The 24,479-nt window shown below is 29.2% G+C and overlaps 1 protein-coding gene across 3 annotated transcripts in view; it reads right to left on the minus strand.

The window, feature by feature from the left end:
- LOC136975774 (uncharacterized) overlaps window positions 1-24,149 on the minus strand; it is a 30,635-nt gene extending 6,486 nt beyond the window's left edge. For all 3 annotated transcript variants that reach the window (XR_010880827.1, XR_010880828.1, XM_067270892.1), the window contains exons 1-8: window positions 23,805-24,149; window positions 21,493-21,684; window positions 16,228-16,320; window positions 15,927-16,149; window positions 15,702-15,844; window positions 10,275-10,421; window positions 3,466-3,526; window positions 1,171-1,319 (exon numbers count right to left, since the gene is read on the minus strand). Coding sequence is in view for 1 of the 3 variants with exons in the window: in XM_067270892.1 (XP_067126993.1) it covers window positions 1,171-1,319; window positions 3,466-3,526; window positions 10,275-10,421; window positions 15,702-15,844; window positions 15,927-16,149; window positions 16,228-16,320; window positions 21,493-21,684; window positions 23,805-24,074 (1,278 nt within the window). In the remaining 2 variants the exon portion in view is untranslated. The remainder of the gene's footprint in view (window positions 1-1,170; window positions 1,320-3,465; window positions 3,527-10,274; window positions 10,422-15,701; window positions 15,845-15,926; window positions 16,150-16,227; window positions 16,321-21,492; window positions 21,685-23,804) is intronic.
- Between the last annotated feature and the right edge of the window lie 330 nt (window positions 24,150-24,479).

The raw sequence follows: 24,479 nt of genomic DNA on the forward strand, positions 1-24,479 counted from the left end.
GATATTAAAATACACTTTTAATAAACTAGCATTCATCTTTCATTGATTCTAGATTGCACATGATAAAATTAGTCATATCTAGCAAAATCTTTAAGCTTAATTCTTAAAGAAAAAAAGTTGAATTATTTTAAGATCTTACTGTAATAAATTTAAAATTGGTTATATTTACAAAAACATTTCTTATTTCTTTTAGAAATGGTATCTTTTGTTATGGATGATCGCGTCAATGACAACAACTGATTGATTTGATTAACACGAGTTAAAATTTGTAGAAATCGTCACACTCTGGAGTCTCTGGTTAATTAATATCAATAGAAAAAGCATAAAAACAAGGAAAGTCATTTCTAACTGTTCTGTAAATTATTCTTGTTATTAGTTATACATCCGTTTTATAAATATCCTTAACTAATTTGTTAGATTCTTTCTTAAATCTTGAATTCTGCGTCTCCATGTTTTCTTATGTATCTTAGGTGATATCAATCAATAACTTTCTAAACCTTTTTTTCAATTCCAAAATCTTCAATAAATTGCTTTCCAAATTATTTCTGATTCTTGGCCTAATTTTTCCCAACTATTTATAATATTTACCCACTATGTAATTCTTTAAATACTAACCTATATTTCAATGACTCGTACATCATCTATGGAATATATAAAAGGTTGTGTATAGATTTATATACAACTATTCTATATTTATCAGTTCCTTTTCAATTACATTGTCTAAAAAATAGATTTACTCTAGTCTGTACTGAGATCTTACAGTTTCAAATCTTATCGAGAAGTTTTGAATTCTATTGATTTATCAATTTTATTTTACAAATCAATAATACATTACCCAGATGTCTTTTATAATTTCATCTCTCTTACAAACTGATGCAAAATCAAACAAATAGACTCTCCATTAACTAAGGTATTTCTGTCCTAACAATAATTAAATTTCTCAAAAATAATATGACTTGTACACTATTAAATATATTAAATCTGACATTTCTTTAAGCTTCTCTGCTTTTGACAATACTTCTCTTAAAAACAAGAATGCTAGGATGAGTTTTATCAAGGAACTTGTCAAAATCATTAAACATTTAAGTCATCAAATGACAATAGTTTCAGATATGAAAACATTTAAAATACAAATATTTAAAACTAAAGATTAAATAGAGTAAACAATACCTCATTATTATGTAAAACGGTATACCAAGATGTAAATATCAACAATAAAATTATGACGTCTTGAATACGGCAAGTATGCTTTTGTATCATTTCACGTAAGATATTACTGATAGAAAACGCATGAGCGTTTCGAAGATTGAATGGAATGTCTGAAAAGAAAATATATAATATTTACAAACAAAAAAGATTTTTAAGTTGCCAGTTATATTACCTAGACCCCATCTGCTCTTTGCTTACAGAAATATTAATTACTTAACTAATTCGGTATGGCTCTGGGCCAATCCTTTCCTCAAAATTACTATAAATTTTAAAATTAAATTTATTTCTAATCATTAAATTTACCCTTGTTACAGCCTGATAAATAATTCAATAGTTCAATTGGCATATCAAATATTTACTTATGTAATTTGATGGCAGTAATAGTATTTATTTTTATTGAATAACTTACATCTCATTCCTCAAAAATAATAATAATAATCATTAATTTTAAGCATAAATTATTTTTAAAAAATACAATTTATACATAGGCACAAACTTTTAGTATTTAGATAATACATCATAATTTATTATTAAAAAATTTAGTTTTCAATAAAAAAAAATACAGATCATATTATATTATATTATATATAAATATATATATGGTACGTGAATTTGTATGCGTGTAAGCATATAATTGTGCAGTTCTTTCAGTTTTGTTTTTGCTTTTAAATACAGTCCTAAAGTATACGAAGTTATCAGGTGACCAAAAAAGTTTACACAGTTTTTGAGGTTAGAATTTAAACAAATGTAAAAAGTGAATAAAAATATTTTATTTGTTAAGTAATCATCAGCACAATCTACACCCTCTTTCCAACAAGATACAGGTTTGTAAATACCACTCCAAAAAGTCCTGATCTTTAGAGTTGAAGAAATCCTTCAACTTTATTTCCAGTGCTCTTGGTTTCAAAACTGTTAATTGCACGTATGATTGCCCGGTGCCAAAAAAGATGATAATCTGATGTTAATGTCTGGTGAATATGGAGGGCAGAACAGAATTTCCTAACCAAGGCTATGGAACTTGTACTGGGACACAGTACACAACTTGTGAGGTTGTGCATTGTCTTAAAAGAACACAATACCTTTGTGATTAACAAGTGTAGGCTATTTTTGTAGCAGTGCATCTTGAACCTGTTGCAGTTGTTCCGAATAGATATCTGCAGTGATTGTTTAGCCAGAGGGAAGAAGCTCATAATAAACAATTCCAGGTGTAGTCCACCAGATACACAATAAAGGTTTCTTTTGATGGATATTGGGCTTTGGTGTATGTGATACAGATTCCCTGAATGATAACCAGTGTTTGTGTTATCATACATAATCCAATTTTTGTCACATGTCAACAACTGGTGTAAAATTGGCTCAGTGTCATGAAAGCAGATCATAAGCCTCTCAGTACTCAGCTCATGTGGAACCAATTTGCTCAGCTTTCACGTTTTTCCTAGATGATGCAAATGCAAACAAATGGTTTCATTACTCACATAACCTCTTTGCAAGCTCATGTGCATACCTAAAACTGCCCACATAATTTTCATTAGAATAGTAATATTGAAAAAACCCACACAAACTTTTTGATTACCTGATATACATAATATTGCATCATAATTTGCGACTTAGATCAGTATTGGACTGGCAACAGATTTCAGCCTAGGAATATATATATATATATATAGTTATAATGATTCAAAAAAAAACACCCCAGGAATTTTCTGGAGATGATCTGTCTTGGATATGTCAGTCCCAATCTCTCACTACCCAGTCACCTCATTGTGAACCTGGTTAAATCTATGATGGGCTTGAAAAAAGTCCTCCTACTTGTTTTGATGCACTTGAAAGCGTGTTAGTAATTGTTGTTGTCTCCTAAACACTATAAAGTGTAGACACGCGGCCACTTTATAGTGTTTAGGAGACAAAGTCCTCCTACTGTTTGAAGCTGAAAAAGTCAAAAAAAAAAAAAAAAAAAAAAAAATCATGGTAGTCTAAAGCCCAAATTATGACCAGTTAATTTCAAATTAGATGCTACAAAGTGTAAATGCGATGGACTGAATGACTTTGATATTGTAGCATTAGAGAAATTTTCATATCTAACTACACTAAAGTAATAACAATGTATCATGTGACCACACAGAGAACTGCCTTTAAGTAGTATGATATTTGTGTGTACTGTTTTCATTTTGATCAGTATTAATAATTCAATGATAGGTATAATTAAATTATTTTATGAGTAATAAATATTATATATGTTTAATTGTTTTAACTCACCTGTTGCTGGAGTTTGAAGTAACAAAATTAATGGCCACAAGTTTTCGGGAAACAATGATATCTATATTTAAAAAAGAAAAACTATTTTATAGAGGAAAAAAACGTATGTTCTAATTTTACTATTGAAAAAAGTTTTATTGTTCAATATTAAAACTTCTATAACAATATCCATTCATATAAATTGTAGTCATTCTTTGAATATATCTGTTTGTTATGCAACCAATAACAAAATAATTCTTTAATAGAATTTAAAATACATCACATATTATGAGTATTAGTACTTTTGGGCCAATAATCCATCTTCGGACCCTCTAAAATCTAAAAATTCTAAATGAAAACACCATTACCATGGTCAATAATACAGTAAAACTTCTCTAACTCGAAGCTCCAAGGGGCAGGAAAAAACTTTGAATTACAGACGATTCGAGTTAGAGAACAATAGAGTGAAAAATGCTGATTCTGAATAATTTGTTTTTTTACTTCTCTTGCATTATATAGTTAGTCGGGGACTCCTGTCACTATGATTTCTATATCTATTCTCAATTTTTATCTATCTAACACCATTCTTGAGATTAAGGAAGGACAGACAGGCAGCAACAGTGGGAGTTTACAGGTCTACAATTTTTTCAAATTGCAGCCCAAAACAAAATGTTCTAAATGATTTTCAAATCACTGTATACACTCCTTGATATGCAAACTATCATGTGTTTGCGTGGGACTGCATCCATTTAAAGGGGCTGGCACTCTTAAACTTTAACCCCTATTTTCTGAGTATGGTAGAATTCACTGCTAAAACCAGAAATTTGAATTGCTCTACAATTGGAGATTTGTTGTGCTTTTTATTTGTTGGTGATAAATGGTATATGAATGGTTGCCACAGAACTACAATTGTTTCCTTTTTATTTTTGAAACACTCGCCAATTAGTTTATTTTAGCCAACCAAAAATACCAAAGTGCAGCTGTTAATTTTGACAGTAAGGGAAAAACCTTGACAAAATGAGAGAGACAAAACATCAATTTATTAACAAACATACAAAGAACTAGAAATGTTTGTTAAGTCAAATAAATTTATCAAAAGAACAAAATGGAGTTTTAACATTTATTCACCACAAAAATCAATAATTCTTATATAACAATTTCTAAATCCAGACTTACACTCCCCCAATCTGTTATGAAGAAAAAGATAACCATACTAAATTTGCATTCGTTACGCTTCAATTACAAGACCTTCACTTCAATCAATGATTGGAAATTTTACATTTTATCAATCCTTTTATAATAGTGGGTGAGATTTCAATTAAAAAAATTACTACTAGATTTGTTAAAAATCATTATAATACAGAAACCATAAAAACCAACACACACATATCCAATGCTGAACACTTTCAAGCCTCTTGATTCATCATCAAGGACTGAAACTACAAAATCTCTGTTAAAAAATTCCGATTTGATGGAATTCTATTAGTTCTAAAAGTCAAATTGGTCTTAAACTTTTCGAATTTCAACTATTCCAGCAACTCTGAATTCCAATAATTACCACCTTACAGATTGTGTTCTTTAATCTAAACTTTTACCATATATTTGGTTTTTTTCTCCAAATAATCAACACATCATCCATGTATCTAGCGTACAACTTAATGTCATCACTTACACCAGGTAAAACACACCACTCGAATTGCCTGACCACCAATTCACAAAGTGTTCCTGAGATGGGACTACCCAAGTACTCCACCCCTCTACTTTGAAGGAAAGTATCTCCTTCAAATACGAAAAAGGCCAAGATGTGCTAACTCTAAGATGTTGGAAATATGTCTGGAAGAGTCGTTGATGTTACGAATGAGGGTCCTGTAATTCACAAAGACGTGGTTCAATATGAATGGAAGGGAACATGTACTCAAAATCACATACTGTAAAGTAGATGTCCTCCAAGTTGCCAAGGGCGTTTAATCTGTGAATCAACTCCACCAGACTGGACACAGTGTACGGATATTCTTTCATGTTGCTGCTTATAAAAGAGTTGAGCATGCGCTCCATAAGAATAGATGGAGATCTCGATTTGTTGATGACCGGGTGTAGTTGTTTACTGGTTTTATGGAGTTTGGCGAAAGCAAATAATTTTTCACAGAATGACCGGCATTCCAGTTTACCTGGGTAGGGGGAGACCATGAAATCAGACACAGTATTTCCAGATGGTAAAAACTGGCATGCCAGTTTATTGTGGGAAATGCCAGAATGCCGGTTTAAGCGAGGTTATAGATCTATCTCTAGAGGGTGCATTAAAAAAAACAAGTTATGTCACATAGAATGAATGAGTTTTTATTCTAAAACTGTAAAACTGTCAGCATTAGATCAAAAACTATGACTATATGTTTAATTTCTTCATTTTGTCTTCTTTCTAATGACTTAAAATACTTGGGAAATTCCAAAAGTGTTTTTTTTATGTGTATTTCATTGTTATTGGATTCAAAAACACAAAAATAAACATATTAAATTTAAGACAATCACTGTAAATTACCTCATCTTACACCAACTGACATCAGCTTTGTGTGAAATTTGAGAGGAAGGTGTAATTTTTAAGTTCAAGGTAGATGATCAGTGTATCCCACACTAACTAACTAACTACTACAAATGTCAATACATTGTTAATTGTTTTATTGTTTTGTAAAAGAAAACTCTCTTCCTGATTTCAAGTTAATCAAATTACAACGTTATTATTTTATTGTACTGAGAAGAATGTTTTCTTTAATGTTTAATTAACAACTCATTTTGTTAGATCTGATTAATTTTATATTTTAGTCACAGTTTAACCGGCATGCCAATCTCCCGTTTTTTACATGGCATGCTGATCATTCTGCAAAAATATAATACTATTAAAGAAAATACTCCACGAGATGATACAATACTGGAATTCAGTTTGTCAACTTGGATGGTTATCATTCAAAAATTTAGGATCAATTTGACTTTTCCAACTAGTAGAATTCCACAAACTGGAATTTTTCAATGAACAGATTTCGTAGTTTTAGTCTCTGATGATGAGGTTTGAAAATGCTCAGCACTAGATGTAAGAGTGTTGGTTTTTTTTGTGGTTTTCCCATTATAATAATTTTTAACGAATTGTGGTTTTATAGGAAATTGTCTAATTCAAGATTTAACGTATCTATAAAAGCTGACCATATGATTACTAACTCATTTGTTCTATATTTCAAGTTTGTTTACATATCATTTGTATAGTGTTACCACCTGTCCGGTTCTCACCCAGACAGTCCAGGAATTGACTCACTGTCCGAGTGAACTATTAATTTTGTCCGGGAATTTCGCAGAAATTGTGAAATTATGATGAAACAAAGTTCTTGCAAATATTGTTATAAATTTACACCATTTGAACAACGAAAGGCCTCACATTCACTGAAACTCATCTGCCATTCCACCATGTTACTCTGTTTATGCTGATGTGTGACGCGCAACCTGCCTCTCGATTTTTTTTTTGCTTGTATGTTACTCCTATGCAAGTCCCTAGTCCCTAACTGTAACTGATTTAGATCCAGCATGCATGTTATTCTTCGCATTGTAAAATGACATTGCGCATGTGTCAGGAACTTCTGTTCGAACAAACCTGACCTTATATTTAACATTTTAAATTGTGAAAATTATTATTTACAACAATGAAGCAAATGCAAATATTGAATTCTCTAAAGCAAAATTGCAATTGAAATGTAGAATTTTCAGTATGATCAATGAAAACTGATAAAGAATGATCAACATCAATCATTTGATAAATTTTAAAAATTTAAAATAAAAATGATATTGATAACTTTCATTTAAAGAGAATAATTCAAAAGGTTAATAAATTATATATAATTATATAGTAAATGATTACTATATTATATAAAAAAGGATTGTGTTCTAGGTAAGACATAAATAAAGAATATGATACATAAGTTTAGGTTTATTTAGTTAAAATAATATACTAAATGTGTGACAATGGCTTTATTGTGCTTCAGGATTTTCAGAAATTTATATTTCAGCAATTTCAGGCAACTCATGTAGTTGAAGAATTCAACAATTTTCTTTTATGCTCAGATTCACCTCCTCCAAAAATTATTTCTTATTCTTGAAAACCAAAGCAGTGTTGAAAACAAATGATTTAAGGATACAAATGATATTAAATACAATATGAATGAAGAAATTGTTGATACAAAATTTTAATTAGTTTTAAAATACAAGGTATTTTCAATAGTTCTATGAACAAGTTTATAAATTTTTAATACTATTTAAAGTGGTCTCCTCAATAAGCAATATACCAGTGATGACAAAGCTATGACCCACTGGTTTGACCTGTGTGACAATTTCAAGGTACCCCCCATTGAATGTTTAAAAAGTATTAGTATTAGATTTGTTATAAATTATGCAGTTTTAAAATCTATCATATATTTTTTATAACAAGTGTTAAAGCAAGGTCCTAAAGCCGTTGTGAAAAGTCTTAAAGGCCACTAATTATGAACCTCAGATAGAAAAATTATATCAAATAAATGGCAGAAAATTTTTTCATTAAACGAAATACAGTAGAAGTTCCCAAATTACAAGTTTGTTATTTTAACAAAAAAGTAAAACTTGTAAGCGCTTTTATTTTTTGTAATTACTGAAATTAAATATTTAGTCCACAATTTGGCATTACTAAATTTTAAATTCAATTTTGACCCACGTTCGGAAAAAGGTTTGCCATCACTCCTACTGTATACTCTATTCACCAAAATATTAGTCGATGTTTTTCCCAGTCTTAACAGTCTTAAAGGGGGGGAAATTGCTTGACCAATATTTGGCCTCAACTTATATTCAAGTCCAATTAAAGTTTCCCTCAATTTCAATATATAATATTTAAGTCTGTGGTACACATTTTACAGAGTTAAACTGACTCTAAAATTTGGTACATTGATTTTTTGACAATGTTAAATGCCAACAAAGTTATGACTTGTCATGTTGCAGCTTGCAAACTATGTACAGAAATTAAGTGTTTGGCACAACTGCAAATTAATTAGTGAATTGTTTTTATCCTATACAACAAAATCAGTCAAGTTTTGGTAACTAGGAAAAATCATTTTTTGGAATAAAATAAAAAGTTAAACTATTAAATTATAGTTTAAATTTATTTTACGTATATTACTTTTAAAAATGCAATCATCACTGCACCGCTGTAGCTAAGCAAGGAAGCCAGGGTTTCTGCTACATATTGCAAATTTCATTACATGGCTATGTTTTTACGACTGACAAAATAACCAGCAACTGGTGAAATGAAATAGTGTTAAACAATACACACTACAAATTAATGTGTTCACACTGATTGTAATGCTTTTCAGCAATGCTTCCATGGTTAATCAAAATGGTAAATATTGCCGTATTTTCCATGATGACATCATGTCTCTGTCTCATTTTCAATAGTCATGGCACTGAAAGTTCACTTCCCAGAAAAATTTCACGTATTCTTACAAAAGTTAGAATGAAGGACTTTAAGAAGAAAGGATGATGTGCTGTTCAAGGAGGTGAAGAGTGTTTTGGCAATGAAATAGGAAGGAGAAATTATGAGTACAAAAGCTCTAATGACGATGAAAGTGAAGATCCATTGTTTCAATGGCTTTCCAAATTATTTTTATGAAAATAAAATTAATAATAAAAGACCAACTTATATTCGAGTATTAATTTTTTTCAAAAAGTAAGGATTCCAAAATTAGGAGTCAACTTATTTTCTGGCAATACAGTATACAAATCTAGAATGAGACTTTCTTCAAATTCATTTAATCTCGGAATTAATTGTTAAATCTTGCATAACGGGAAATATATGCTCTCTACCTCAAATTAGTACTGTAGTGTCTTGCCCCTGTACATCATACTTTTCCATTGCCAATGGAGTCGTGTCAGTCATATATTAACTGCTTTCAGGGGAAAGTTTTGAATTGAAGTAACGTGACTTCTGGTTTGCATTGAAAGTTTATATATAGTTAATAAATTTGAAATAATGATGGAAGCCAGACTAAGCTTTGAACAAAGGAAATTTATCCTAAAATGATACTGGAAGTTTGAAAATGCAGTCAAAGTGCAAAAATAGTTTAGGAGAGAGTTTCCACCTAGAAAACTTACCATCACTCAAATTAGAGATAAGTTTGAAGCTGATAGAAGTGTTCAGAATATGAAGAAGAAATGTTCCAGAAGACTGCAGACATTAGCAAAACCCACAAGGCAAGAAAGATTGATAAGAGTTTAAGAAAGATTTTCTTAAACTCTGGCATATTGGCCAGAGTTTAAGAAAATCTGTGCAGCAAGTGGTTCATAAGATAGGAATTTAAAAATCAAGTGTCCATCCATTTTGAAGCATTGGCATTGGAAAAGTTACATTCCAAGAAGAGTCCATTCTATCAACACTGATGATCCAGACTTGAGATGTAGTGTAACAAGTGGTACTTGGCAAGCTCCATTCCATTGCTTTGCATTGCCAGTAGTGCCTGGACCAAAATGGTCATCAGATTGGAAACAGGTGTTGACAAAAAAATTATTCATTTCTATAGATCATTTTAATTTTCAAAAATGAACTGTATGCTAATAAACACTGACTTTATCATCATTCAAAGTGTGTATACATTTTTTTTGGGACACCTTGAAGAAATAAATATTTAATGGTGGAAATTCATTATTATTATTTTCTAATGCTTAAAACTTTTATTATATTCTACTTTACAGATCTGCATATCAAGAATTTTATAATTTGTAAAAACACATTCGAGGTAATAAAATTTAAAATTTAACATTAGTGAACTTACCAATTCAATGTTGTTATTTTGCACAGAGTAAACAAATTTTGATAAAAATTCGGCAATCTCCTTATTTCCATCAGTATAAAGCCAAGCCGATACAAACATATTTACAATTTTTTGAAATAGAACTGGATGATGAGCAGCAGTTTCTGGCTATAGGAAAAAAACGATTAAAAATTAAACAAGTAATACAAAAATATTAAATAAATAAATATATATATATATATATATATATACCATATTTTACGGACTATAAGATGCACTTTTTTCTTCGAAAAATTGCCTCCAAAATTCAGGTGCGTCTTATACTCCGTAGCGTCTTATAGGTATTTTTTTTTTTAAATTGCTTAAAAATTAAGGTGCGTCATATAGTCCGTAAAATACAGTATATATATTGTCCATATCTTAAGTGCATAAGGTCATAACATAAAATTTTGAAAGTAATTATTATAAATTTATATCATTCTCTACATTATGTATAACAACTACTGAAGAAAAGTATATTTTTCTCTGCTGATGAAGAGAATCATCTCATTAAAATCAATTAATAGCCTTCAGCTTGTTTTCTTAAAATATTATCTACACAAGTCTAGAACAAGTAGTCTGGCAGCTAAGGATCATATCTGGCCCAATCTTGATAGATCAGTAGTTTATATCATTTTGACTAGCATTCTTCTGTAAATAATTAGCCATAAACCAACATCTACAAATCTGATGTACAGTACATATGTAATAAGCCAACAACTACCAGACTATATCGCAATTATTTTTAATTAATTACTAAATAAATTGTCGCGAGAGGGAGACGTTAGGTGCCATCTCTTATTAGATTTAATAAATAATTTAGAAAATTCTGAAAGAAAAAAGTTGGCCCTGTATGTAATCGAGGATGGTTACCTAGTGTTTAAATACATCTGGAAGAGGAGATTGAACTGGAGGCTTGGGTAGCATAATTGGCAATGCATCCACACAGTAAGCAGCTGTTGCAGGTTTGAGTCCCACTCTGAACAGACTCTTTTCTTCCAGAATTTTCTAAATTATTTAATTTAACTATAATTATTAAATCTAATAAGAGATGGCACCTAATGCCTCCCTCTTGGACAAATTATTTAGTAATTAATTTAAAATAATCATTATATAATAGCCCGATATAATCCAGTAGTTGTTGCCATAGCATTTTCCATATACCAACAAAAATTCTCTCTCCGACTTGCTGTGATTCAAGCTTAAAAGTACAGTTTGGTCCCTAAAGTAAAAAATTCTGGATTACTCTGGTCTACAATAATTTAAATTTAAACAAAAATATTACAAAATTATATAAATTAAATAAATTTTAAAATTCCATGTAGAATTAACAGAGTGTACGGTTTATTAGCATATTCTTGAAAGATCAATTAGAAGAATATATAAAATTCATTAGAGCACTCCGAATTCAGATGAAATTTAAATTTGAATAGATGGAATAATTGATCAAAGACAATCTAAGGCTCACAGAAACTGTCAAAGTTACTAAGAGTTGTCGAAGCTATGGAAATTTACAGGACTACCCTCAAAGATGTACATACAGGTATCCCTCGTATAACACGGTAGATACATTACGAAAAAGTTTTGTTATGTGAAACCATGCTATACAAAACAAAGCACTAGTGCAAAACATAGAGTTAAGTTCCAGAAGTTAACAAAAGTATATTATTCTTTTTCATTACTATGTTTATTAAATCAATTAATAATTTATTTCCAATCAATAATTAACTAACAAGCACAATTAAAAGTTCTGTGAATATTAATGTTAGTTAAATAAGGCTATTTTCTTTTTTTCAAAGTATTGTGATCTGAGCTCTTTTGTTGATTTTGATCGGAAATATCGGCAACGTCATCATTTTTTAAATTTTTATCATAATTTTCTATGGACAACAAAATAAAAATGTTATTAATCAATAATTTGTTCTAGCTGGTTTCATTTGTTCAGTCAAGTACCAAGCAATTTTTTTCCAGAATTTGTGTACGAATAACAAATTGAGTTAGGAACTGTTCAAGAACTAATATACTGCTGTATTTCATTTGTCATTTTTATGAATGATTACTTACCTATGGTTAAAAAAAGTTTAATAACACCTAAAAATGTTTAAATAAACTTTACTAAATACAAAGATTAATCTATAAAAACAAAACATGGTAACAGTCTTAAGAGATAAAGTCTGAAAGCAACAATAACACCACCAGGTGTTATTCAATATCGTTTTTTATTCAAGTAAACACGTGTTGTCTCATTGTAAAATTTGTAGAGGATTTCCAAAACCATGTTGTAAAAGTACTGTATTTGTACAAGGAAGACCTGTATTAATAATGATAATATTTCTCTATCATGGATGTGGCAATATACATTATCTTCCAATTACTCCAATAATTAGACCTAATCTATACTTTGTTGGTCTCTTCTTATATGACTCTTGATACTTATATTCATTTTGTTAATCTATTTATATATAATTTTATTGTAATCAGTTATAAGTTAAAATTTTGGAAACGTCAACATTTATCAGAGAAACAAATTTGTTTGTCTGTCTATTATATTTATTAGACCTATCTCATTACATTTATATACTAACTTATTTTTATTCGCAATTTCTTTGAACACGCCTTGGCCTTCTTTCAATACAGATTCTTTGTTCTTTTATCTTTGTAGTTAAACTGCTACATTTAAAAACCAATATATGATTTTTAATCTTACTTTTAACCTAAAGTCATCATTTATCAGTAGTCTTTCAAATGAAAGTTATATCCTAATACATATGCAGAAAATGGTTTAATGTAGTAAAATAAGCAAAAAACACAATATCAGTAAGCACTTTCAAACTTAATGTTCATCATTACATTGAACATCACTGTGATGTTTGATCTGATGACAAGCATTAAGATTGAAAGCGTTTACGAAACTTGTATGTTTCTTTACTTATTTTAATTTAAATTAAATATTAGAGTCTCAATTGTTGAAAACTATATTCATTTTACAAAGAATAAAAAGTTAAGGGTTAAAATAAGTTAATTTAACCCTTCTACGAAGATGTGACGATATATCACCATTTTGGCTTCAGCTGAAACATACAAAATGACAATATTTTGTCATTTTGAAAAATGTTTAATTTTAATCAAAAATTCTCTGCATCATTTTTCTAATTTTTAGTCTTATTTTATCTATTTTTTTTTCAAACAAAGGAAACACATGCACCAGTCTTTGTCTTATTGTTTTACAATTTTGGTATTTACTACTGTTTATTTCCTATAAGTTATATATATTTATTTATTTACTAGCTGACCCGGCCACGCGTTGTTGTGGCTCAAAATGTATCTATTATAAATGTATAACACTTCCCCCGTGGGGGGAATTTCAAAAAATCCCTTCTTAGTGTACATTCTCTTGACGTACCCTATTAAAACACAATCAAAAACGCATCTAAAATAGTATAATAAAAGCCGAGTTCTTCACAGTAAGCCTTAATCCCGTCACTTTTCCCGCTGGAGAATATCGAAAAATCCCTTTTTAGTGTATATTCTGTTGCTATCGCAATTAAAAACGCAAAAAACCGCATGTAAAATAGTATAATAGAAGCCAAGTTCTTCACGGTAAGCCTTAATCCCGTCCATCTCCCCCCAGTGGGGGGAATTTCGACATGTATATTATATAAAAACACGTGCGTATTCAAATGCAACGTTGTGTCAAAATTTCAAAGGAATCGGTAGGAACAAACGAACGTTATATTTTATTTATATAGATAGATAGAAAATGATCTGCTTCAGTCCATTCTCACAGAAAAGCAAACTTAGGTCGTCGGAAGTTAGCGCCATCTGTTGGACATAAAAGCCTTAATCCATATATAAATATATTTTTGAAAGGGGGGAAATGGTGTAGGGGTATGAAAAATAGATAGTAGCCGATTCTCAGACCTACTGAGTATGCATATAAAATTTGGTCAAAATCGGTAAAGCCGTTTCGGAGAAGTACGGTAACAAAAATTGTGACAAGAGAATTATATATATAAGATTATTTTTCTTATTTTTGTTCTAGTTTTATTTTATTTACTTATTTTCTCAAACAAATAAAACATGTCCACTAACCAATTTTTTTCATGTAGTGTGTTGTATTGTTCTATAGTTTTGGTATTTTCTGCTTACTGCCTAAAATGAAACATCCTACTAACCTAAAAGTTTATCAAAGAGACAGAAAACTAGTATATATAGACTGTTCATTATAAAGTGATATTGTTCACAAAAAAATAGATAAATATGCATAAATCTTATATCATCATGTACAAAACAATATTCTCTTTCATGCTGGCTTGGTGCCAAAAACAAATAAGGAAATTGAACAATTTTATTTTTTGTCAAAGTAATTTATAACATCAAAAATTTAGGTCATAATTTAACATTTTTTTATAAGTAATTTTTACTCTGAATGATTATATACCATTGTGAAAAAACTACATAAAGTAATAAATATATGTGATTTTTTTTTTGTATCTCTATGATAAAAATTCGATTTTTGGTGAATTTTTAAAATAAAATATGTAGAGTGACCTTAGTGACCGCAGTTTGGATTGATGTTTGGAAGGGTAAAGTACAACCGACCACACTGTAGTAACAGTTAAACTCATAGTAATCATTAAATGTATTTGATGACATATTCTCACAAATACAAGATGTTCATAACTGATTGTTGGAGTTTTAATGTTGTCTAATTTCTATTAGATATAGTATACAACAACACATGACCTTACATGAAATGAAAGAGCAACTTAACATGTTTTTACCTCAGCTATCATAAATGCTTAATGTAGGACTATGAAACATGACACACATCCAATCTAAAGTTACATTAATGCCACACTATGCTCAATGGATTCAATGGATGGTCAATGGATTCAAAAGTCACAACAATTCTGTGTCTTAACTCAGGCAGGATGGCAGTAGTAGTGGCAAGTGCACATAATCTTTTATATTTCTCCATAAGAAAAAAAAAATCATTTGGGGTGAAGTAAGGACACCTTTCCCTTGTGATTTTAATATTTCCCCTTATTGTCCTGCCTTCACACAACAGAGGAAAAAACAGCTTTTCTCTGATAGAATATTTTACATCTGTACTTTCATTGTATGTGAGAAACATACCTCCACAGTCATTTCTGTACTTATTCCAACCATTGAAACCTCAACAAATTTTACAAACATCCTATATGTATAATTACAGATATATTAGTATTAATTATATTGTATAACATTAACTGTGTTGTATTTAGTACATTAATTATAAATAAATCACTAATAAATTTTCAAAAGAAACAAAATACATTGATTTCTTAAATCTAATTATTGTTTTAATAAATTAATTATATATTTTTTAATCGGAAAAAGCTATTTTAAAAATGAAGTATTACATACCAGTTTATATTCATTCATTTTAACACAGATATTAAACTTTTCTTCTTTCAAAACATTTAATACTGTTTCTTCTAATAATATTGAATTAAGCAAATAAAGTTTACCAAGAGTTATAATACTCATATCATTTTTCACAGATAATTCTGTTATAAAGAAAAAATTATTTTAGTTTCAAATATTGAAGTTGCTTTTAATAGTCCCATAAACGGTTGAAAATATTCTTACCTTTAAAAATATATTTACCGATATGATGAACTGTTTCTTCTATATTTGGTTGCTTCAAATTAATTGCATAAAGAATGGAAATCGTGGATTCTATAAAATCAGTTGATAACTTTAAAGGCATTTTAATCATAATATTACTCATAGAACATAATATCTGAATAACTTCTGATGGTAACTTCTGTATTTTATCATTACATACATCCTTAGATATATTCGAGACAAGCTAAAATAAATATAAATACTACATTATATTATGCACGTCTTTTTAGAAAACGAATGTAAATTCTTAAAGCATTTATACTTTAGTGATTGCAACTTGTAAAGTTAAAGGATGAATATAATTCTTCTCTTTCAGAACTGTCAATGGTAAACAAAGAAGTTTCTTCAATTGGGTCTGAAAAAATTATATACAATAAGCAAGGAAAATAGAATAATGAAGATAATTAAAGTAAAAATGTTAAAATATTTGCATTCCACCGTATCGCCTATTAAAATAAAATCTTTACTATGCATTCATAATGATTTTAGATAGTTATTATATTAAAAAGAGGAAATGTATTAAAAATCCAAACTCACTAAAATGGTTTGGAGATGTCATATTTATTCTGGTTAAAACATTTTTCAAGAGAGCAACATCTCATCAAATTTCAACTTGTAAACAGTATTTGAACGAAAACAATTCAAAAGGTTTGTGTTCAAATTCCATTTACAAGTTGAATCTTATGTTATCTCAAAAAACATTTTCCTGAATATATAAAATTCTTTGAATCATTTTAACAGGTTTGAATTCTTACTTACTTAATTGTGGAGTTGCTAAAGTTTAGATACTAAATTTTTAATTAATGTTTTCAAGTATAGAATTTAAAAACTTTTGAGAAGCATTAAATTAAATAATTCTAATCAAAACTTCTAAGACGATCAAAATACTACAGTTTAAAGCAAGGTATTTTAACATAATCTAATATTCATAATTTTTCTACCAATAATTTATTTTAATTTAATGGAAATAACAAAACAGACAAATTTTTTGAGTCTATTCCAGTCATTTAGGGTCGAGTTACACACAACAGTGACGTGCTGGTACAGTGCAGTAAGCATCGATAAATATCACACATAGACAATCAGAGTTTCATCTACAACACTTGTATGATTGACAGAATGCAGATCACATGTCGTAGATGAAACTCCGATTGGCTATGTGTGATATTTATCGATATTACTGCACCAAACGGTCACTGTTGTGTGTAACTCGACCCTTAGTCTAGTCATCTTTGGAGATTAAAGCACTAAAACAATATACAAATTTACTACATTATTAAGTTGAAATCATATGTTTTAAATATTAATATAAAATTGTAATCAAAACAGTCTTCTGAACCACTGCAACTAATTTTAACATTGTTTCTGTATTTTTCTATAGATTTCAAGTAAACGGAAACTGCAATGAAACAATAAGTAGGGATACAATTCCAAAAATATAGTGTGTTATTTTTAAATCCAGATAAAGTATTCATCTGCTAATGTTTTTCAGTAAATTATACAATATAGTAAATAAACTAATGGCATCATTATAGAATGTCCTGAGCAAATATCCCTTTAATGAGAATTAGTAATACAATGTCCATTAGAGAGAGAGAGAGAAAGAGAAAGACAGATTTCTTAAAAACATAAAAACTTCTCAAAATTTTTTTAAGACAGAAAATATAATAATACTTAATATATGCAGTAAATAATTACAAAACATATTATAAATATTAATTTCATTTATATTTTTTATGTTGTGTTTCACCAATTGTATATCAATATACGTATGTTTAATTATTATAATGAATTTAGAAATTTCTATCATGATTGAATGCATTAAACAACCTAATTGTAAAACGTCGATTGAAGATACATACAGGTGTTTCTTGCTTCAGTTACTCATTATGATAAAAATATCAAATTACAATACAATAAATCAGCTTGTAGCAGGTAAAATAATTCATACAAAATATTAAATTCTATTTTATATAATTACCAAATTGAATTATTTTGTTTAGCTTAAATTTTAAACAAATAAAATGTTTATTTGTTTGCACATAGAATACATTTATCCAATTTACAGAGTTCTCTGGACTAATGTAAAAATGTAAAAGAATCAGCCTACTGATAACATATGCAACAAACGTGATAATTAGTTTAACTATCAAATGAATAGCTGGATTCTTTATCAGCTAAAGTAAATAATTAATTAGCTTCAAGTAGCCTGATAAAGAATCCAACCATTCATTTGATATTTAAATTCAGCGTGTTAAATCTGGAATTAAAAGAAACCAAACAAACTGAGCAATTACTTATTGTGACATTGTCACAATGCTGGGCTGCAATTTTTAACTATATATTAATTTTTTTAAATTAAAATATGACTAATGACTTCCAATCCGGATTTGAAGTTCATACATAAGTAATGGAGTCCATGACACACAAGTTTTCCTTATCTGGTCTCGATTTTCATCTACCTAACTCCATTCTTGAGATTAAGGAAGAACAAACAGATGACAGTGGGAATGATGGAATGAATATTTTACAGTAGCCCATCGGGATAATAATTATTTCAAATTATTGGAAGTAAATGTGTATATGAAAACACTTTATAATAATAGAAACAAAGCATTTCATATCACCACTTATCATTATTTTTTTAATTAATTTGCTAATCGATGTATCAAAAATTAAATTATTATAGCCTGATGCAATCTGGCAACATTTGATGTTAAACTAGAATGATGGGTTGTTTATATCTGTTTTAAATATATTGGTTATTGTTATCTGTCTTAAACAGTGCTTTAAATATCAACATCTAAAACCCGATAGTTACATATTAATATAGTAGTAGTAATATAGTCCAATATAATCCAGCAATCATTTGACTTTAGTGCTTTAAATGGTAAACATTTAATTAATCATTACTTACAGTGTACAGTGAACACTGTATAATGCACTCTCCTATAATGTGAATTCATTTAATGTGACAGAAAAATTGTGACTTGTACTCATACAAAATTCTAATTTTGTCATCCACAGGTATATGTTTTCTTCTTCAACTTCTAGGCCTAGGTTTAAACTTACATAATATTGTCTGATAATGCATGTCTCAATAACATGGAACATATCCCCCGTGTTGTACGGGACTCCACTGTAATAGTTTCAATTCTTGGCATTTTTTACTTCATTTATATATTGTATAAATTACTATTAATTAATAATTATAATTAATAAATCTTTGTTAAATATTTTTTAATTGTTTTAACATAAATAGTTTAATGTCGGAGTCAATAAAACCAGAACTTCACTAATTAAAGTTTTATTTACTTAACTCGCTTAATGTTACGAATCAAAACATTATTGTCATCAATGTAGTGAATCCTAAACTGATTAAAATATATGAATTTCACTGTATTTAAATTACAATATTAAAATAGAATAATTTTGTTTTTCTAGATTTTTATATTTATCAGCTTTACATATTCAGAGATCATCTTAAACTTAAAATATTTTTTGTTTTTTGAGGAATGCCTAACTATTATTTCGAAGTTAGCATTATTATTATATGTTACTAGCTGACCCGGCCACGCGTTATTGTGGCTCAAAATGTATCTATTATAAATGTATAACACTTCCCTCGTGGGGGTATTTCAAAAAATCCCTTTTTAGTGTATATTCTGTTGACGTAACCTATTAAAACGCAATTAAAAATGCAAAAAACCGCATGTAAAATAGTATAATAGAAGCCGAGTTCTTCACGGTAAGCCTTAATCCCGTCCATCTCCCCCCACTGGGGGAATTTCGACATGTATATTATACAAAAACACGTGCGTATTCGAATGCAACGTTGTGTCAAAATTTCAAAGGAATCGGTAGGAACAAACGAACGTTATATTTTATTTATACTTATATTATACGTATTATACGTTATATTAAATATTTTATTTATATAGATAGATAGAAAATGATCTGCTTCAGTCCATTCTCACAGAAAAGCAAACTTAGGTCGTCGGAAGTTAGCGCCATCTGTTGGACATAAAAGCCTTAATCCATATATAAATATATTTTTGAAAGGAAGGAAATGGTGTAGGGGTATGAAAAATAGATAGTAGCCGATTCTCAGACCTACTGAGTATGCATATAAAATTTGGTAAAAATCGGTAAAGCCGTTTCGGAGGAGTACGATAACAAAAATTGTGACAGGAGAATTTTATATATAAGATTTTATATGATATTGCAGTTACTCAATTTTAAGACAGTTTTACTTTTCCAAAGTAGAATTGTGTCTCAGAATCGATGATGTTGAACTTCGAAATAACAATCAAAAGTCATCACAAGTAGACCAATCAGCAATAATAGACATTTTAGATGTTCTACTCAATGTTCACATCAATTCAAGTGAACTTTGTTAGTAATAAGCATTTAATTTAAACTCCTTTTTAACATTTAAAGCACATTTCAAGATGACCTTATAATGCAGCATTAAAAGTAAAGTTATTTTATATATATAGAAAAGTATTAAAATGAAGTTCCTCGACGTTATCTGTTTCATAGCATTTGTATTGCCTTTCTAAGTTGTCGTTACTTAGCAAACACTTAATAAAACTGATTATTTAAAAAATTTTCCCACCATAAAGCATCTTAAATTCAAGAAAATTCAGTTAGTTTTTTAAGAACAGCAGTTATTTATTTTTTATTTTAGCTTTATATTTTCTTCAAAAATCACAATCATTCATAGTAATGTAAAGAAATAAGCTCATTATTTAGTAGTGTACACATCTTAACCACAAAATGTAAGAGTCGAAATAAAATTAAAAGTTAAATAACATTACCTAATAGAAAAAAAAACAAAGATTCTTATAACATATTACAAAAGAGTCGAAAAAATATAGTAAACTATTTAATTAAAAACATTTCAATGATCAACTTTAGAATTTAAAACTTTTAAAATAAGATATACAGTAGAATTTACTTATTTTAATCACTTTGAAATTTGCCTGTATTGATCATAAATATCATAACATTAAATGAGATTAAGTTAGTAAATAAGACTACAATTAGCGAAGATTCTGATTTTATTGACTCTGACATTAAAAAGACATACATTTTATAACTATTTTAGCATAAATTATTATTATTATTATTAAATAATAATAATAATAATCCAGTTTGTCCAAATTTTTTTTCCACTAACACCTTTAACAACATCTAGCAAATAACTGAAATTCCACTAACTTAAACTACTGAACTAGAAGTAATAAACAATTACAGTTTAAATAATGAATATGTATTATCAGCCACAAGTTAAGACTGATATAAAAAAAAAAGCTTAAAAAAAGTCTGTTTACCTAAAGATAAAGATAATGATAATTATAACTGAAATTATTATTACAATAAAAGTTTCTACAAGTATATTTTAATCATACATTTCTTAACATGCTAATTCTGATAACTAATGATAATATCTACGAATACAGCAAGCAATTCTATTATCAATTACACGTTTAAAAAATTTTTTTAAATTAATTGCGATACTTACGACAGACCACGCTTTACTTTTTTCTTGAAATTTCAAACTATCTAACTTTTCAGATTTATGTAATCTCAATAAGAATTCCAGCAACACTAGTAGTTTGTCCTTTTCCATTAAACCAATATATGGTTGAGATGTTAAACTTGCTATCATCTGAGTATCGTTCGACTGCAGCTGATTAAACTGTCCTGACAAGCACTAAAAGAATAAATAAATAGTATTTTAAATTTCTTAAATGCAATAATTAATTTTTAAAAATTTTTTAAAATAACACATAACACATCAAACAAGTAAAAAACTAATATATATTAAGAACAGAATTTTTATAACAAGAATTGATTTGTACAGTGTAACCTTATCCGGTTAATGTTACCCTAGGTGCCAAGATGGAGGCTCATCTCTGATTCCAGCAAGGAAACAGTGGGACGCACGCTCTAACCTAACGTAACCTATTCTAATAATATGGTTGCTAATAATTATGGTAATTCATTAGAATAGGTTAGGTTAGGTTAACTTGCGTCCCACTGTTTCCTTGCTGGAATCAGAGACGAGCAGCCATCTTGGCACCTAGGGTAACATTAACCATTTATCCTGTATCTCAATTTCTAGTATAATGATGGAATTAATTCTATGAAATAAACTTCTATCTCTTTTTGTGTAAGGTAAATTTGTACAATATATATACACTCTCCTTCATAGTAATTTCCAATCAGAATTCTTGTAATATGCTTTCATAACTTCAACTTGTATATGAACATTTAACAATATAGTTCATATATATATATATATATAAACAGTGCTTCAAAAAGCAGTTACTTTTATAAATTTAACTTTGGATTGTCAAATTTGATTTGTTACAAGTTGCTAAGTTCAGCTGACTTGGTCAAGACTATTAGTTTATTTCATAAGGATTGGCATTTTGAATCAGTCATCCAGTAAGTTTTTTTCAACTTTGATGCTGATAAAAATAACTTAAATTACAATATTAAACTATTTACTTTATTTTTAATTAAAAATAAAATAATTATAATAAAAGCTTCACTATCTAGCAACTGAATAAAAAAATACTAATACCAACACATTTCCAACTGATATCACTTAATTACTAAAAGAAGAAAGTATTTCTAAATTAATTCAGAATTTTATGAAATGTTTAGAATGAATAAAATAAAAAGTTGTTTCATAAACATCTTTTAAGGTACAAATGCAGCTTTGAATGAGACAGTTGGGACATTATATCAGAATTGTGGATATAGCTTTTAAGAAATGTGAGAAAATATAAATATCCTTGTGATTTTGCTTCAAACTATCGTATATGTAAAAGTTAAAACTTCACGTCGGGCGGAGCTCCAATTTCTAACTACTTCCAACAGTCGACCGTAAAATTCGTGCCTAATTAGTCTGTCGAAGCAGGCTTAGTCCATTCTCGACGAAATGTAAAAATAACGGGTCACCTCACTTGCAGCAATGAGAAAAATTATTACGCGAACATCCCTTCTGGTAGTCGACCACGTAACGAGATGTCGTCGGGTCTTTAGAAGATAACGAAGGCTCCATATTTCAGGTGTACGCTTTCTACAGAATGCCCTTTATCGTGCTTGCCTATCCTTTCACGGTTGCCACATTCGTCTGGCTTTCAGCAAAGGAAAACCTAGTCGTCGACTGCCACAAGTGACGTGGAACTCATCTATCGAACGGCTGTGATTATAATGTAAACAAAGGTCTAATAAAAGAAAATTGTTTTTTTTTTCCACGACAACTATAGAATAAACTTTATTTTCATATGTGAATTTTGCTTTTTACATTACCACACACTGTAATAAAAAATATCAAAGATCAAAACATCTTTACTTCCAGTCCCATTACCCTATATCCTTAGAAATGATGAGATTTTAACTAAAATATTCCCTTATCAAAAGAGAAACTCTTTATGTACAAATCACCTTACTGTATATAGATAAAAACACCAAAAAATGCTCAATATGTTTCTATACATTCTTAAATAAGGTAAAGAGACATAAAAAGCCAACATAAAATTTAAAGTAACAACAGTTATCCATTATGGTTAATGTTACCTTGGGTGCCAAGATGGCAGCTCGTCTCTGATCACAGCAAGGAAACAGTGGGACGCACGTTCTAACCTATTCTAATAATTTGGCTGCTAATAATTATGGTAATTTATTAGAACAGGTTAGGTTAGGTTAGAACGTGCGTCCCACTGTTTCCTTGCTGGAATCAGAGACGAGCCGCCATCTTGGCACCTAGAGTAACATTAACCTTAATGATTATTGAGTGAATGAATGAAAACGTTTGCTTACCAAATTTTCTATACTTTTCAAGTCGACTGGACATTTACTTATAGCATTAATATCACTTATAAACATTTCTTCATCCGATACCTTCGAATCAAGCTTGCAAAGCATGGCAGCATGCTCTGGGCAAACACATTTACACGTGCGATTGGATACGTTTACACGTGCAATATGATGGCACGTGCAAATACGTTTACACGTGCCATCATATTTAATTTCTTCGTCCTCCAAACGTCTTTTCAACCCGCCCGACGACGTGCTCGGCTTACATTCCATCACGTTTAACTCATAATTAGCTAAAAATACACTTCATACTTCTCCATCCTCCTCAGTAACACTTCCCTCCATATTTACTCGTAATCCGCCCTCTAGCGAGTGGATCGATAATTAAAAAAATTAAATACGAAAATTTTGCCTTTGAATGTTTATTTCATAAATTTAAATCGGATCGTATTTGTTTACAGAATAATAATTTTCATTTCGTTTATCGATAATTTACTGGCTTACGGGAAGTTTCGTCTGTCACGTGACACGCGCTCCTGTATTTAAATACCGTATTTTATAAGTTATTTTTTTTTCTGCTGTTTATAAGAGACGATTTGAAAGAAAAAAAAATAAACGAACGAAAATTGCGTATCAATTTCCGAAAAGAGTAAGTTAGTAAGAAGAAGAAGAAGATTT

This window comes from Centruroides vittatus, unplaced genomic scaffold, assembly GCF_030686945.1.
Source record: "Centruroides vittatus isolate TY-2023 unplaced genomic scaffold, ASM3068694v2 contig_388, whole genome shotgun sequence".
Classification (NCBI taxonomy): domain Eukaryota; kingdom Metazoa; phylum Arthropoda; class Arachnida; order Scorpiones; family Buthidae; genus Centruroides; species Centruroides vittatus.